The following is a 17,438-nucleotide window of genomic DNA, read 5'->3' on the forward strand; positions in this document are numbered from 1 at the left end:
TCATGCCACTCTGTATATCTGGGTCAATGGAGGACCTCGCAGAGTCAAAGGCCCAATTCAAAGTCCAATCTCCCCAGACTGTCCTGGCGAAAATCAATATTTTTTTTGTTAGGTTTACCAATTTAAATTGTTTGGAGCAAATAGGGCAGGTTACAGTGTAGGACTTTTCTATAAAATCTGCTTTTTAAAAAGCAAAATACGAGGCAAGTTTCAAACATTTGGTACTTTTTTAGGATTAACCAAAACCATTAGGCCTAAAAATGGAGCCTTTTTCACACCAAATTAAGTGAAGTAGCAATCTACTCTCAATAAGATTATACATCATCCCCATCGTTCCTTATTTAGAATGTTTTAGTGTCATTAATTGGTTCAAAACACATTAAATCATCATAATGAATCCACATACTGCCTTGTTTCTTTGACACTGAACATAAATTAATACAATGTTGGACCCTCACTCTGAATTGGCTAAATTAACAATGAGTGCATCATGCGCTGCATGCAATGCTTTATTAAGTACTCAAGGTTGCGTAATGTATATATACTGCCATGGCTTGAGGCTCTTCCAGGCTTAGAAAGTCAGCACAATCTTAAATAGACAAGGCAGTGGTTGTGACGGAATGTTATAATGAGATTAAGGTAATCTAAATGTGTTGCAGTCTCCGCTAAAAACAAACCCCCACAACAATCGTGTAAACAAAGCTTCTTGCTTGTTTGACACATTTCATGTAACACATTCACATACATTTGTAATCAATTTAAAATGGTGTGAATATAAATGTGGTAGCATGTTGTACCTCAACTGCATGCCATTAATCTCCATCGAAGAGGTCAAATATAGGCCCACTTTAAAAAAAATGGGATGTCTTTATATAGGACACAGAAGCTAACCTGCTAGTTAATGTCTCATGATTCAGGCAGGCAAACTGGTCTACATCCGTTTAAAGACGGCAGCTAAAACAAGCCAGAAGCACAAGCTTTGGCTCTCACACAAAACTACCTGAGACTTGAAACCCAAGTGTCCGGTTAGTCTGCTAATTTCCAAATACAATACTAAAAAAATATATTGGTTTATTTCTTCATAAACCAGCCAAAAGCAACTGCATTGGCTGGTTTATGAAAAATAAACCAACATCTATGATATTTGGCCAAAGGTGGGTTTGGATCACATGAAAAATTAGCAAGTTAGCTACCTAGTAGATTCCATCTTTAAGTGTTGACACTAGTTTGCCTATTTAAAACATGTTATTTAATAAAACTATTTTTATGATGGCAGGTTCCAATTGCAAAATCAACTATTTTACCTAGCGTTAACCGTTACACGGCAGTGATTTTGATCACCGCAATGTGTTTAAATTAACTACCTGGTAAAGCCATTCATAGATGCTAACTACCTTTAGCGCCTCTACTAAACATAGTATTTACTTGCCGGCGGAGTTTGGTTAAAAGCCCAGACGCTCGTTCTTAATATTAGCATGCATCACTTGCGGTAACATTTTGGAAACACAAGGAAAGTAGCCATCTTTCATATCAGCGAGAAATCATGAAGGGTCAGTGTTCCCATACTGCCATACTATTCCCATACTACAGCGCTGGCGCTACCGAAGAGAGACACGGCCACCTATGCTAATAAGTCATCTAGCGTGATCGAACAAAAGTATAGTTCATCGGATGGTTGCTAGAAAATACCCTACCGTTACACTTCAGTGAGCTGCACTGGGGGCGGAAAACTTACCATAATGCATGAACGGGATATGCTACGGTACCTTTATCCACAATATATAAATACAGTTGAAGTCAGAAGTTTCCATACACCTTAGTCAAATATATTTAAAAACTCAGTTTCACAATTCCCAACATTTGATCCTCGTAAAAAAATCCCCTGTTTTAGGTCAGTTAGGATCACCACTTTATTTTAAGAATGTGAAATGTCAAAATAATAGTAGAGAGAATGATTTATTTCTGCTTTTATTTATTTCATCATATTCCCAGTGGGTCAGAAGTTTACATACACTCAATTAGTATTTGGTAGCATTGCCTTTAAATTGTTTAACTTGGGTCAAACGTTTCAGGTAGCCTTCCACAAGCTTCCCACAATAAATTGGTTGAATTTTGGCCCATTCCTCCTGACAGAGCTGGTGTAACCGAGTCAGGTTTGCAGGCCTCCTTGCTCGCACATGTTTTTTCAGTTCTGCCCACAAATTTTCTATAGGATTGAGGTCAGGGCTTTGTGGTGGCCACTCCAATACCTTGACTTTGTTGTCCTTAAGCCATTTTGCTACAGCTTTGGCTTGGGGTCATTGTCCATTTGGAAGACCCATTTACGAGCAAGCTTTAACTTCCTGACTGATGTCTTGAGATGTTACATATATCACTATATCCACATAATTTTCCATCCTCATGATGATCCTATTTTGTCAAGTGCACCAGTCCCTCCTGCAGCAAAGCACCCCCAAAACATGACACTGCTACCCCCCTTGCTTCACGGTTGGGATGGTGTTCTTCAGCTTGCAAGCCCCCCCCCCCCCCCTTTTCCTCCAAACATAATGGTCATTATGGCCAAACAGTTATATTTTTGTTTCAGCAGACCAGAGGACATTCCTCCAAAAAGTACAATCTTTGTCCCCATGTGCAGTTGCAAACCATGGTCTGGCTTTATGGCGGTTTTTGAGCAGTGGCTACTTTGCTGAGCAGCCTTTCAGGTTATGTCGATATAGGACTTCACAAGGTCCTTTGCTGTTGTTCTGGGATTGATTTGCACATTTCGCACCAATGTACGTTCATCTCTAGGAGACAGAACGCGTCTCCTTCCTGAGCGGTATGACGGCTGCGTGGTTCCATGGTGTTTATCAGAAGCTTCTAAAGCCATGACATCATTTTCTGGAATTTTCCCAGCTGTTTATAGGCACTGTCGACTTAGTGTATGTAAACTTCTGACCCACTGGAATTGTGATAGAGAATTATAAGTGAAATAATCTGTCTAAACAATTGTTGGAAAAATGACTTGTGTCATGCACAAAGTAGATGTCCTAACTGACTTGCCAAAACTATAGTTTGTTGACAAGACATTTGTGGAGTGGTTGAGAAACAAGTTTTAATAACTCCAACCTAAGTGTATGACTTCAACTGTATTTAGTTCTGGTAAAGTGTACTTCTTGTTCTCATGCTAGCGAGCTGTAGCCACGGCAGCCATTGTGTAATGGCACTTCACGTAGAACAAAGGAGCTGATTGGCTAACACCATCCAGAACGCTAGCTAGTATGAGGACGAGAAGGACAGTTTTACAGGAAAACAAGCATTATTTAAATATTCTTGCTGTATCAGTTACGGATAAAGTACAATTTGGGGCACAGTGGCATAGCCCATCCCTGCAAAGAGGTGCGTTTTCCGACCTATATCTTACACCGGCTCCACATTGCATTCCTACCCCAGTGCAGCTCATCGTAAACAATCATAATGGTACGGTTGGTATTTTATAATCTCCACCCGGCACAGCCAGAAGAGGACTGGCCTGGTTCCTCTCTAGGTTTCTTCCTAGGTTTTAGCCTTTCTATGGACTTTTTCCTAGCCACCGTGCTTATACACCTGCATTGCTTGCTGGGGTTTTAGGCTGGGTTTCTGTACAGCACTTTGATATATCAGCTGATGTAACTAGGGCTACATACATCATTTTGATTGATTTGTTTTCTGGCACACACCATATGGATCTGTGCAAAACTGCTACAGTAGCTAAGTTTATATATATATTGAAAGTCTTCCTCGCTGATATGAAAGTGGCATATCAGCATATGTTTGTAAAACATTTTAGCAAGGGATGATAGACGTTTCTAAATGCGTCGGAATTGTAGTTCACATGGAGCCAACAGTGGACGAGGCAAACCGCTAAAAACCCTACTGAGAAGCAGAGTCAGAATGATCAATGGCTCCTACGCTTGGAACGCTGGGACCATTATACTAGCTAACGTTAGCTAGCGCATTACAAAATAAGGTTATGCTTCCTAGCCAGCTAGCCACTGGTTCATTTTCTAAAGTAGCTCGATGGCAAAGACTGGTTTAAAAACGTTGGGAAAACATTCAACTGTAAAAAATAATGTCTTAGCTACGTTTACGAAAGCACTATATCAAATCAATAATTGAAAAGCGCTAACGTTAGCTTGTTTGCTATCAAGCCAGTGAGTTAGCACGGCACACACAACCGAGTTAGTCTAACTCAATGACTGTATGATGTCTAACTAGCTAGAAAGCAAGCAAAAAATATTACCTGTCAGGGCATCGGCTCGGTACAAGCACAAGAGGAGGGCACTTAAACCCCACAGATATTTCATTTCGACGATGTCCTTTTCTAGCACAGATATATACTTTCACAAAAAAAATGTAATACGTTAGCTCTGCTCCACCATCGACCGAGTTGGTCGTCCTCTACTTGTTCCTCAATTCAATCAGTCACGTCGTGAACTAGCACGTACACATGACATGACGCTCGGGCGTGACCAAAATAGATTTGATTACCAAACCACAGAGTTTCTAAACCCAGAGGCGCAGCATCACTTCCGGGAACGCTTGCGGAAACAGACTCTTCATACTTCCGTTAGCAGATAAGGCCAGGGTATGAGGAGTCAAATGGCGCGTTTGAGTAGTAAAGGTGAAAGTAGACGAAAGTCAGGAGAGTAAAGTGGATGGAGGTACACGTGCACCAACAGCAAGTCGGACAACTTATGCTTTTTCTAGGAAACGCGAAAATGGCATTCTCCTCTGTTACTGTTGATAAAATCAACATTTATTGGTCACATACACATATTTAGCAGATGTTATTGTGAGTGTAGCGAAATGCTTGTGTTCTTACCTCCAACAGTGCAATAGTATCTAACAATTTACAACAATACATACAAATCTAATAGTAAAATAATGGACACAAAGCACAAAGCTGAACATGATAAATTTTTATACCTTTATTTAACTAGGCAAGTCAGTTAAGAACAAATAATTATTTTCAATAACAGCCTAGGAACAGTGGGTTAACTGCCTTGTTCAGGGGCAGAATGACAGATTTCTACCTTGTCGGCTCGGGGATTCGATCTGAGCACCTTTTGGTTATTGACCAACCACTAGGCTACCTGCCGCCCCAACATGTTCCAATGAATGAACATCCTGATGATAAGGAATTTAGATACCAACCCAAGCTCTTTCTAACATTCACTAGACTTGTTTTGTATTTTTGTGTTGGTTTTCTCAAAATATAACTAGGTAGTGAGTACATAGGCTACTAGAATGGGATATGCTCCATTGTATTTCATTACGTAATGCCCATGAACCTTCCTCATTGTTTGTGATTGTGCAACATGGAATTGTAACAAATGTGATTAAATGGAGTCCACAACAAATCTTACTCTATGGAAGTTTGGATCACACAGATAGGCCTATGTAGTTAGATTGTAAAGATAAAGATGTATTTAAACTCTAAATAGTCATCCACCCAAAACAGTACAGATGGAAGGGATAATCAACGAAGGGCTATGCGGTCTGTGGAAAATAATGAACGACGTGGAAGATGTGTTCCACGACGTTAGCAGAGTGGAACTGACCTTCCACGGAGTTGCATTATTCTCCAGAGAACGTATAGAGCCCCGAGATAATTATCCCTTTCATACATACATACCATGGTTATATATTTTTTGCCGCTATACATGTGTTCAACGTCCACTGCTTTTAAGTTGACGGCCTGTACATGCTCAGTTAGGCCACAGTTAGACGACGTGTTGCTGCGCATGAGTTTAGCTAGCCAACGTCCCCATGACATCGCCTATCGAGGTAGCAGTTTCTTCATTTATTTTATTTAACCAGGTAAATTGCCTAAGAACAATTTCCCATTTACTGCAAGGACCTGGGGTATAGTTACAGGGGAGAGGAGGTGGGATGAATTAGCCAGTTTGAAACTGGGGATGATTAGGAGGCCATGATGGTATGAGGGCCAGATTGGGAATTCATACAGTTTTTGACAAACCCCCCTTCGGAAAATGACAACAAAGCAAATGCTCCATTTTTTGGGGCATGTTACTCATGGATGTTATTCTCGCACAATAACAGACAACCATTTATATGGTTTACTCTTAAAGTGGTTCAGGAAATCTCACTTAATAGGTAGGTGTATCAGTGGCAATGAATCTAGAGACCCACTACATTTCTTTGGAGGAACTGACAGCTTGAGCAATTGTTTTGTATTATAATATAAACAGAATTGTGGCAAGCAATTCTTCAAATATAAGTTTATAAGACTTGCCATGTCTACTCTTGCAAATTTACAAATTACTCGGTTTTAGAAGCTAAAAATGTGAACTCGTTCATGATGTTCATATTAAAAGAGAGGTACCAATGTTGCATTGGGTGTATTGTACAATAGGCATATTCAATGATACTTAAAGTACATTAGATACCGTATAATTAAATATTTGGTCCTAAAATACAGCAGGCACTGGATTTGTTGTGTAACATTTAGCCAAGACATGCCCTTTGTTGGATCTCACAAGTAAAAAAAACAAAACTGGACAACAATTATTTTCCCTTAACCAAACACCTTGCCAGAGAGGGGTGTGTAATTTCCAGTGTTGGTCATTAATGAGTTCATTGTATTACCCTCTGGTGAGTTCACAACTTCTCAGGGTAGTAAATGTTATATCATTGCTCTAAATGAGAGTATGAGACGCTGTACCAGAACGATTGTTGATTATAGCCCTTAAACAATCGTTATGTCCATTATGCAACAAGGCTTTGTTTTATATAGGGTGACAAAACAATTACCTACAATTCCAAACTGTATGAATAGTTGTTTCAGGCAACCACATCAGAGGGTTGCGTGACAAACAGTAGCCATTTTGTATTACACTCCCACCTAGTGTCAAACCCATGTCGTCATGAGGAAATGCATAAGTAATAGACACTGAGTGACTGAAATCTACTAGATAACCCATGAGTAATAAGATATTGGTCTGATAGCATTATCATTTCTGGGACAATATATAGATGTTTGAACTACCGAGCACTAAATGTCCATCCATACATGTTTATGATAAGCTTATATAAATAAACCAATATAGAATCATTCACTTGAATATTGAGCGGTAGCTCCCAAAACATCTTTATTTTCAAATGGATTGTTTTGTTCATGGGGTTTACATCATCTGCAAATCAATATTTCACTTAAAATTGTATTTTGTGAATTTTTTACATTTAACTTAATGTATAAAAAAAAAAAATGCACTGAAACTCACAGATTATGTATGATTGAATAAGAAAATGCTGAGTTAGAATGTGTCTAGAAGGTTAACTACAATGGATTTTCCCTCTGTAGTAACATTTGACAATCCAGCATCCAAATAAATTTTCCAAAAAGCCCCAAGCCAAATGTAGTTTGTTTCTTAATTGAAAGAGCAAAACAATTATATCAGTGCAACTTAAGTCAGTAAGAAACTGAGATACCCAAATCAGGTGGACCATACTTATACTCAAACTGGAAATAAAATTATCCTCCATCACTACAGAGGATGAATCAAATTATTTAAATATTTTAAAAAGGTGTGGGCTACAAAGAATCAGAACAGTGCAATTTGAGGCCATATGGCATAGTGCTACAAGCACTGGAAAGTTCCAGGGGATGAAGGGGGAGTGTAGTTGAGATATATACGTGATGTGTATGGTTGAGACATACGTCATGTGTATGGTTGTGGTGAGAACAGGTGGGTCTGAGCAGGTGTAATGTCTGTTGAAATTTGTGTGCATCGGTTTATTGGTCTTTTGTTTATGTAGGGTTGCTATTGTTTGAGAAAATAGTTTTTTTAAAGTATGAATGATAAATTCATACATACTTTTGTTTAAAAAATTTAAAATAAAATAAAAAATAAAAATTTGATAAGATGTTTCCAATCCATGGAAACACGATGCAGAATCCAAACCAAGTAGACATCCTATACTTACCCTCCTTTCTCCTCCACTCCTGAAAGTTCCATTTTGAGGCCTACAACTGTACAGATATGGATGCTACTTTAAAAAAAAAAGTGAATGCAATATATTTATCATTTTTCACAAATTGCTGTGCATCGAAAGTATTAAAATTAAATATACCTCTCATTGTAAAACAACTGTCTTGGTAAGACCAGAAAAACCTCCCACCCTTGTCTGCCCTCAGAATGCAGGACTAACTGGCTTGATCTGTTGTTGCATGATGAGGTTATCCAGAGTGACCCCCCCCCCCCCCCTAATGTTCCTATCCTCCCCAGGCAGGGGGTCAGCCATTCCTGAAGGCTTGAGGAGAGCCTCAGGTGGGTAAGAAATGCATCGACTTTCATTTGATTGGATTCCTGCTGGCTCCAGTCCAGTGTGAGACAGCGCTCCAAGTGAGAATGAGACTGGGTGTGTGCTTAGTTCCCCTCTACAGCCAGAGACTGGCACCCATTCAGGGCAGTTCACAGGGTGGTGTGAGGTGGGGAATGTTTTTTTAGCAGTTGTTGGCTGAGTTCTCGTTGTTGGTTGAAGTGGAGGACGGGGGTGTAGGGGATGAGGCCGCGGCAAAGTTCATCCCTGATAGACCTGGAGGATTCATAGCGGTGTTCTGTCCACTCAAGCTTTTCCTGCACACTGGACATGTGTCGTGCTGTGGAAGCACACAGTGGCACAAACACAGAAGACATCACTATATCAGTCATCTTCAAGAATTTAAAGTAGGGACAGTAGTTTTTACTGACCACTTAACTTGCCTAGGAGAATATATGTGGGCCAATATATGTTTGTGGTTAGGTGATGGGGGGGGGGGGTAAGGTCATATAGGTTTTGTCAATGATAGCACTAAAAGAAGGGTATACGAGTGGAAAGGTCTTACCTGTTCAAGCCAAGGTATTATGCAATCATTATGAAACAAATGATTACATGGAAGTTGCCTAACATTTTCTCCAGCAGTGTAGTCTTCTTTACACACTGGACATTCTAGACCTGAGACTGGAAATAAAACAAATTCAAGATGTAAATGGCTTAAAAACACCACCAAACCCTATGACCCACAGACTTCCGTAGAAAAAGAACAAGACCACAACAAGTCCAGCCCACAGGTGATGCAATTGACTGTGCTGTACATGTGTTTTAATGTTCAGGGTCACTCACCAACATGCTCCTGTGTGATTGGGATTGTGGGAAGGCTCTTTATTTTGTCCCTGTCAGCTGGCGGAGGGCCAGTGTTCTCAAATTGATTTAATAACTAAGGGACACATAAAAAATACATTTTTATTTCATACCACGCAGATCTTGCTGTCCAAACGCAACCATTTTCACAATGCAAATATGCAGGCATTTGTGTGCTTTATGCCAGTTAATTTAGAAACTTTAATCATGTGAGTGGTAAACAGTCAATACGTACCTGTGTAATGATTGCATCTAGTCCATTGGCACCCCAGGCATAATCCATGGGGTTTGAGTGGAGCACGCCCCTATAAAAAGGAATAATACAATTTAAAAAACGTCAGATGGAAGAAAAAGAGTCAGTTGGCTGACTTCAAAGTTTAACATAAAAAAAAATATTTAAAAAAGGGGCATAGTACATCCCAGTATCCTGAGACCAATATTACTCACCAGGGTCCCACACCAATATTTGGCATTGCCGTAGGGGCGATTATTCCATTCACTAGCTGCTGAATGATTCTTCACAAGATGACAAAAAAAACAACATGATTATGTTCTGCATGCATCGAAAAATGAAACCTAATTTCATCATTGCTTACATAGAACATGGTTGACAAGCTAAATCATCAAATCTCAGAGGAAAAGAGACAAGCCTGTCACTGGGAACTGCTGACAGATCTAAAGTTAAAAAGGTCCCACAAGTCACTGAGCTTACCCCTCTAGAGTGGGCACTCCCTCATGTCTCCCTGCCTGTCCCCGGATGTCATGGCGGGGTTGCCTGGCGCCGTAACGCTGCCGTGATGCCAACTCCTGTTCCCGCCGGTTCTCTGTGTCGCGGTTGTCCTCTGTTCCCTGCCCCGCTCCAAAATCAAAGGAGTCGTCAAAGACACCCAGAGCAAATTGTCCGTAACCCGATGGGAATGTAGCCATGTGTGAAGAGTCCACATTCTACAAGAAAAGGACATTTAACATACAACCGCATTAATAAATTACTTGGAGTTCTTTCTGTATTATTCAATGTTATAGTCAACAGAAATCCCAACTACATCAAAATTCAACTAATGGAATCTTTCCAGAATGGACAGAGGCGTGCTTTTGTGTTTGCTAAGATAATATCATGGTCTAGCATGGGTTTATCAATAAGCAGAATGAATAAGCTGCAAAAACCTCTAACGACTGTTGGTTCTGATCACCGCTGGAGATGGTGGATGTGGACCCATTTTCACTGCTGTTCAGGAAGAGAAACATAGAAAATAACAGTTAGCAATTTTGGAGAGATGTTTTTATATTTGTGCACACCCTCTTGACCAGATTGGTGTAATCATAGGTGAAAAGTTCTGTGATGCCAAGTGACAAAATCAATTGAAATCTTTAACCAGAATGTCAAAGGTATGCCTGCTATCACACATTTAACAAACCTTCTTTCCTCCAGCAGTTCCTCGATGAAGCCAGATTCACACCGTGGACATGTGTAATCCTGCAAACAAATATTACAATGACTTTAGGTGTCCTTTTCACATTCACTACCACACATTGAGCATATAGCTATTGAATTCCTACTTCACTACATTCAACTGTGAACGTGGACAACTTCAAAGAACAAGCATTATCAACAAATAATCCTGGAAGGACTTGAAATGTGTTCAGTATGTAATTCAGTTGTCATTAGCACCAAACTGGGGAAAGCCTACAGATGAACATTTCATTGTGAGACACACCTTTAGTATTCTATGACAGATTGTTCCAGGCCCTGACTGTTATGCTGGTGTGATTTAACTGAATGGCGCACACACACAGAAAGAATGCAACATGCCATTGTCACTGACTAGCATTTCAACACTAGACATAATATTTTACATTTGGCATTGGAATATGCCAGCAAATGACCAACCTGTCTACGCTTTCTAGAGAAAACCTTAATGCCATAATGGAAATATTTACAATAAACTGTTCCTTGGAGAGAATGGTTAATTAAGTCAATATCTCACAACCAGCTAAATACAAATCGTCCTCTGCTGCAGCTGATCTGGATGTAGTCATAAGGCCTACAGGATGTTTGGACACTGAATGAAATCCTTTAGTAATCATTCATTGCTAATCTGGATGTAACTGTCATCACATGCCATTGCCAAGCATTGCTGACTGATATCAAAGGACGTTCTGATGCATTCCTTGGCTAAGAGTGCTTGTCCCATCATGTCTGATTTCTTGCTAGCTAGATATGTGAGTCACATTTATATCTTGCATAAATGTAATGCCCTAGCTAAGTAAACTAGTTAGCACGTACACAGCCAAGCTAGTTACAGTAGCTAGTTACAACCGACGCAACTCTAGACAGGCTGGCTAATTAGCTAGCCATCTTAACCGAAAACCATATCAGATACGGTTAGGTTAGTTGGTTAACTAGATAGCGAGTCTCTGATTTCACACACCATGCTTCCAGCTTAAAATATTAGCTAACTAGTTCTCATTAGATAACTGTCAGTTGCCAGACATGGACAATCTGGTTAGCTCACGTTAGCGTACTGCTTAGCTAGATACTAGCCATAGTGGCTGTTAGCTAGCTAGAAATGCTAAGGACTCCAAACGTTCAAGACCAACATCAATGTATCTACTCTCCACGACTATTGTCTTTAACTTCTTGCTTCTCGTCAACGTTACTTACCGGGAGGCGAGGGCTGATCTCTTCCGAACATCTGTGACAGAAAAACTGTCTGGGCCATGGAGGTGCTTCTGCCATCTTTTTGGTTGTAGAGGGAGAATGTACGGCGAAATGAAGGGGACAATAATCATTCGCTCACTATAATATAGGCATTACGTCTCAGTGAATGTACGACGCGCTATAATGAAATACATAAAATGTCTTAAATCTGTATTATTCAGTAGGTAGCTAAAGAAAAAAAATGGCATCTTTATTTAGGCCTAAATTAGCATTTTCGTTGCACTAGTTTCCAGTAAATTAGCAATACAAAACATCTTCATGTGCTTCACTGATGTTTGTTTTATAATGATAAGGTAAGAAGCAATACTAAGCCAATATGCATTTCTGATAGTTAAAAAAATATATAATAATAACATGAACAACATACATTATAACTAAAGAAATTCCGGGGAATAATGAAGCGCTATGTTCTATTTCACTTTTCTGATGGCGGGTCTACGCAGTATTGCCACATGGTGGCGCTTTTGTGTCCTAAGTATATTGTTTTATTGCTGATCTCCAGCAAATATTGCCCCTCAGCAGGTAAAGTATTCTTCATATTAATGTACAGGATTGTGGAACATTTAGTGACCAGTTGAGAACCTATTGGCAACCTTCCTTTCACCTTATGTAATACTAAAAGATCCAGAGTCCAGTTCAAATGCTGGTCTATTCTATTACACATTTTGGGGGATTTTACAATTGATGTGTATAAACCCTGGCTGACTGTCAGGGGGATCTGTATTGAAGCCACCGTGCAGCCATATTTTGGAAGCTATAGAAATGCATTTATTAATGTCTACATTTGTTTTTGACAAGTATATTCTATTAGACACCTTACTGCATACGTTTGAATTATATTATGTGAACGGAACATAAACAAATAAAATAAAAATATAGCATTTATTCACAGTATAGGTCTACTAACAAATATATATTTTTTATAACTAACCCTTTATAGACCACAGCCTGTCGTAGTAGGGAGCGCCTACTCTGTGAAGTGCGCATGTGCAATAACTCAATTCACCCTTGCATTCCTTCTAAACAACGCAAGTTTTTAACTATGTCGAAGGGTAAAATCTACAGAACTTAAGTCTACTCTGTACGTAACAGATTGTAGTTTTGGGAACAGAAAACTGTCTTGAGATCAAATGTTTAATCGATGAGAAAATGTGCAATATCTCGGCCAAAATCCATCTCATACCATCTTCTCCCACTGCCGGCCAATTGGCTTCTTCTTGTCACCATATTTGGTAGTGAGTGGAAACGCCAGCCGGATGCTTCACATTTATACATCCGGTGAAATATCTGCCTAATTGTTCTATCTGTGGTAGTAATGTTACTGCCAGTGATGTCTATACCCCCTGGGTTGCTATTTCTGAGTTTTGGTCATTGAGAGGCTTTGAAGCCACCGGTCGGCCATATTGGCACTGCCCAGTAGGAGCAGTGCTCCACAGGAATTAATGGAATCCTACAGTATTTCAATTAAATGTTTTAAGGACAAAAATATGTGTCTTTAAGTATTTTTTGTTGTAGAGGGGACAGTAACATTAGTACTCTCATTTTTAAAATATATATATTATTACATTTATGTTTAGCTCGCATATCATTTAAACGTATGCATTAAAGGTGTCTATAATATAATAAACGTGTTAAAAACTAATGTAAACATTAACAAATGCATTTCTATAGCTTCCAAAATCTTTTTTGACAATGGAATACCAAGATGGCTCCGAGGTGGCTTCAATTCAGCACCACCTGTCAGTTATCCAGGGTTTATACACATCGTTGGTTACTGTCCCCAATTCATCATATAAATACTAAAATACACTTAATTTTGTCCATGAAACATTTTATTGAAATACTCCTATGGAAGACTTCTCATTCTGGGGAGTACCAATATGGCGGCCAGTGGCTTCAAAGCCTCTAATTGGCCAATGCATAGCATGACTCGTTCCAGGGTTTATATATACACATCATTGGATTTGACAAGCTGTGGGTTTCAGAGATATTTTAGATATACAAAGTTGATAGTTTGGATCTATTTATCTGTTGTCAATGTACATAATATACTGAACAAAAATATAAACTTTATGCTCAACAATTTACAGTTCATATGAGGAAATCAGCCAATTTAAATCAATTCATTAGGCCCTAATCTATAGATTTCACATGACTGGGAATAAAGATACCCATCTGTTGGTCACATATACCTGTACCTTAAAAGAAATGGGCCTCAAAATGATCTTGTCACGGTATTTCTGTCCATTCAAATTGCCATTGATAAAATGCAATTGTGTTCGTTGTCCATAGCTTATATCAGGGGTCAGTTTGTTATATCTGGAGTACTTCTCCTGTCCTATTCGGTGTCCTGTGTGAATCTAAGTGTGCGTTCTCTAATTCTCTCCTTCTCTCTTTCTTTCTCTCTCTCGGAGGACCTGAGCCCTAGGACCATGCCCCAGGACTACCTGACATGATGACTCCTTGCTGTCCCCAGTCCACCTGGCCATGCTGCTGCTCCAGTTTCAACTTCCACCTGACTGTGCTGCTGCTCTAGTTTCAACTGTTCTGCCTTATTATTATTCGACCATGCTGGTCATTTATGAACATTTGAACATCTTGGCCATGTTCTGTTATAATCTCCACCCGGCACAGCCAGAAGAGGACTGGCCACCCCACATAGCCTGGTTCCTCTCTAGGTTTCTTCCTAGGTATTGGCCTTTCTAGGGAGTTTTTCCTAGCCACCGTGCTTCTACACCTGCATTGCTTGCTGTTTGGGGTTTTAGGCTGGGTTTCTGTACAGCACTTTGAGATATCAGCTGATGTACGAAGGGCTATATAAATAAATTTGATTTGATTTGATTTGATCTGCCCATATCATAACCCCACCGCCAACATGGGGAACTCTGTTCACAACATTGACATCAGCAAACGGCTCGCCAACATTACGCCATACACATGGTCTGCGGTTGTGAGGCGGGTTGGACGCACTGCCAAAATGTCTAAAACTATGTTGGAGGCAGCTTATGGTAGAGAAATGAACATGACATTTTCTGGCAACAGCTTGGTGGACATTCCTGCAGTCAAACCTTGAGACAACTGTGGCATTGTGCTGTGTGATAAAACTGCACATTTTAGAGTGGCAATTCATTGTCCCCCAGCACAAGGTGCACCTGTGTAATGACCATGCTGTTTAATCAGCTTTTTGATATGCCACACCTGTCTGGTGGATGGATTATCTTGGCAAAGAATAAATGCTCACTAACAGGGATGTAAACAAAATTGTGCACAACATTTGAGGGAATTAAGCTTTTAGTGCGAATGGAACATTTCTAGGATCTTGTATTTCAACTCATGAATCATGGGACCAACACTTAACATGTTGCGTTTATATTTTTGTTCAGTGTAGTTCAAACATCAAATTTTAAAGCATTTTCAAGATTGCACTGCCCAGGTGGTCTTGTAGTTATGTTAAAGAGGAGAGATTGATTGATAAGACCCAGGGCACTATGCAGGTCTGTTTTTATTTTGGAGATGAAAAATACTTCTCCTTTAATATTTCACTCTTTCACAGGTAGCTTTAATGTTATCTCCAGAGAGCCATAACAGCAGTGATTTATGGTCAGCTCTGGCAGCTTTGTAAGATACTGTATCACTCCAGCATCCAGGGGTATTGAGTTTACTGTGCTACCTTGAGACAAATCTCCAGTATTTGGCACCACATGTTGAGAGTAAGTAGGAGTTTCCGCCTGACTGTCCTCTAGCCAATCCCAGCTCTCCAATCTGCTCGGCTGATTTGATGTGTTATTTCATACTCCTACCATACCGAAACCATTATGGTTTTGCAAACACAGAAGTCTTAAAGCCATAGACCCAGAATGAAGCCTTGTAATAAAATGCATCAACATTAAATGATGCCAAACTAGGATACTTTTGATTGATTTGGACTAAATACAGTTGCCATTTTATTGCCAATATACCTTTAAAACTAATTAGAAAAATGGCATAGTAAACACAATGTATAAATTGCCCAGCCTAATATACAAATTGTCATGGCCTTTACAGCCTTGTGGGTAGTTATGCCTTTTAAAATATTTTCCATCACATTAGTTAGTTTAATACAAGGACTGCTTCTCTTTATCAACTGAGAACATTTTTACAGTGATAGGATTTAATGTGGATGGAATGTTCTGCCCATAGGAAATACATAGTAACCCAGTCAGTTAGTCCACAGCTCCGGTCCTGTATCCTGTGGTGTCTGATCACTGTTGGAACTGGAAGGGCACTTCTGTTCTATGGGCTGTGAATAGAGAGGTCTGATAGCACTAAGGTTGCTATGTCTAAGTTGCTGAGGTAAGCTATTGCCTCCCTGCTCCCCAGTGTGCCATCGCTGCAATCCAATATTCATTGTTGCACTTAAATCTGGGGAGTGTCTGTGAGCAGACTGAGCAGACCAGGGTCAGAGACAGGTCATGTGAGCTGTTGGAAACAATGCAAGACTGAGCGAGCCCTCTGATCATGCCACCGAAGTAATATGGGGTTGAGATATTGAATTGATATGTGTTGAAAATAGAACTGAGCTTACCATTCAAGTATTTTAGGGTGTCCCTGAGTCATGTAGAAGTAAGATATGGTGACAGGCAGCAGTTCAATATGAAATATGCTGAATAGCTCAAAATGTGTGTATGCCTAGAGCAGGGCTGTTCCTGGAGAGCTACCCACCTGTAGGTTTTTCGCTCTAACCACAGTTGTAACTAACCTGCATCAGCTCATCAACCTGCTAATTATTAGAAGCCCGGGCCTAGAGTAAATGGGATGGATTAACACTGTAATAAATCAAATCAAATTGTATTGGTCACATACACATATATAGCAGATGTTATTGCGGGTGAAGCGAAATCCTTGTTTTCCTTGCTCCAACAGTGCAGTAATATCTAACAATTCACAACAATACACACAAATCTAAAAGTAAAATAATGGAATTAATATATAAATATTAGGTCGAGCAATGTCAGAGTGTTATATACATATGAAATGAGTAAATTAGTAAGTAACCATTATTAATGTGACCAGTGATACCATGCCTATATACAGTGCCTTCAGAAAGTATTCAAACCCCTTGACTTTTTCTACATTTTGTAACGTTCTAGGCTTATTATAAAATGTATTAAATTGTTGTTTTCCCATCATCAATCTATAGTCGTGGCCAAAAGTTTTGAGAATGACACAAATATAAATTTTCACAAGTCTGTTGCCTCAGTTTGTTTGATGGCAATTTGCATATACTCCAGAATGTTATGAAGAGTGATCAGACGAATTGCAATTAATTACAAAGTCCCTCTTTGCCATGCAAATGAACGGAATCCCCCCAAAACATTTCCACTGCATTTCAGCCCTGCCACAAAAGGACCAGCCGACATGTCAGTGATTCTCTCGTTAACACAGGTGTGAGTGTTGACGAGGACAAGGCTGTCTGTCATGCTGATTGAGATCGAATAACAGACTGGAAGCTTCAAAAGGAGGGTGGTGCTTGGAATCATTGTTCTTCCTCTGTCAACCATGGTTTCCTGCAAGG

At 39.7% G+C, this 17,438-nt stretch overlaps 1 protein-coding gene across 1 annotated transcript; it reads right to left on the reverse strand.

The window, feature by feature from the left end:
• Positions 1-7,096: 7,096 nt before the first annotated feature.
• On the reverse strand, positions 7,097-11,997 carry LOC109902483 (E3 ubiquitin-protein ligase RNF126). The gene is made up of 9 exons (XM_020498863.2): positions 11,828-11,997; positions 10,581-10,639; positions 10,330-10,390; positions 9,878-10,110; positions 9,613-9,681; positions 9,401-9,470; positions 9,148-9,241; positions 8,870-8,985; positions 7,097-8,644 (listed from the first exon to the last, which is right to left on the reverse strand). The coding sequence occupies exons 1-9, from the start codon at positions 11,900-11,902 to the stop codon at positions 8,489-8,491; spliced, it is 933 nt and encodes a 310-aa protein (XP_020354452.1). The 5' UTR covers positions 11,903-11,997; the 3' UTR covers positions 7,097-8,488.
• Positions 11,998-17,438: the final 5,441 nt, after the last annotated feature.

Source organism: Oncorhynchus kisutch, linkage group LG13, assembly GCF_002021735.2.
Source record: "Oncorhynchus kisutch isolate 150728-3 linkage group LG13, Okis_V2, whole genome shotgun sequence".
NCBI classification, from domain to species: domain Eukaryota; kingdom Metazoa; phylum Chordata; class Actinopteri; order Salmoniformes; family Salmonidae; genus Oncorhynchus; species Oncorhynchus kisutch.

What these genes read in the sequence shown, in the direction of transcription:
- LOC109902483 (XM_020498863.2), bottom strand. Translation starts at nt 11,902, where the DNA reads ATGGCAGAAGCACCTCCATGGCCCAGACAGTTTTTCTGTCACAGATGT. An exon ending in AGAACCAACAGTCGTTAGAG is followed by an intron (nt 10,111 to 10,329) that starts GTTTTTGCAGCT and finishes CTTTTCTTGTAG; the next exon opens with AATGTGGACTCTTCACACAT. An exon ending in TAGATGCAATCATTACACAG is followed by an intron (nt 9,242 to 9,400) that starts GTACGTATTGAC and finishes TGTGTCCCTTAG; the next exon opens with TTATTAAATCAATTTGAGAA.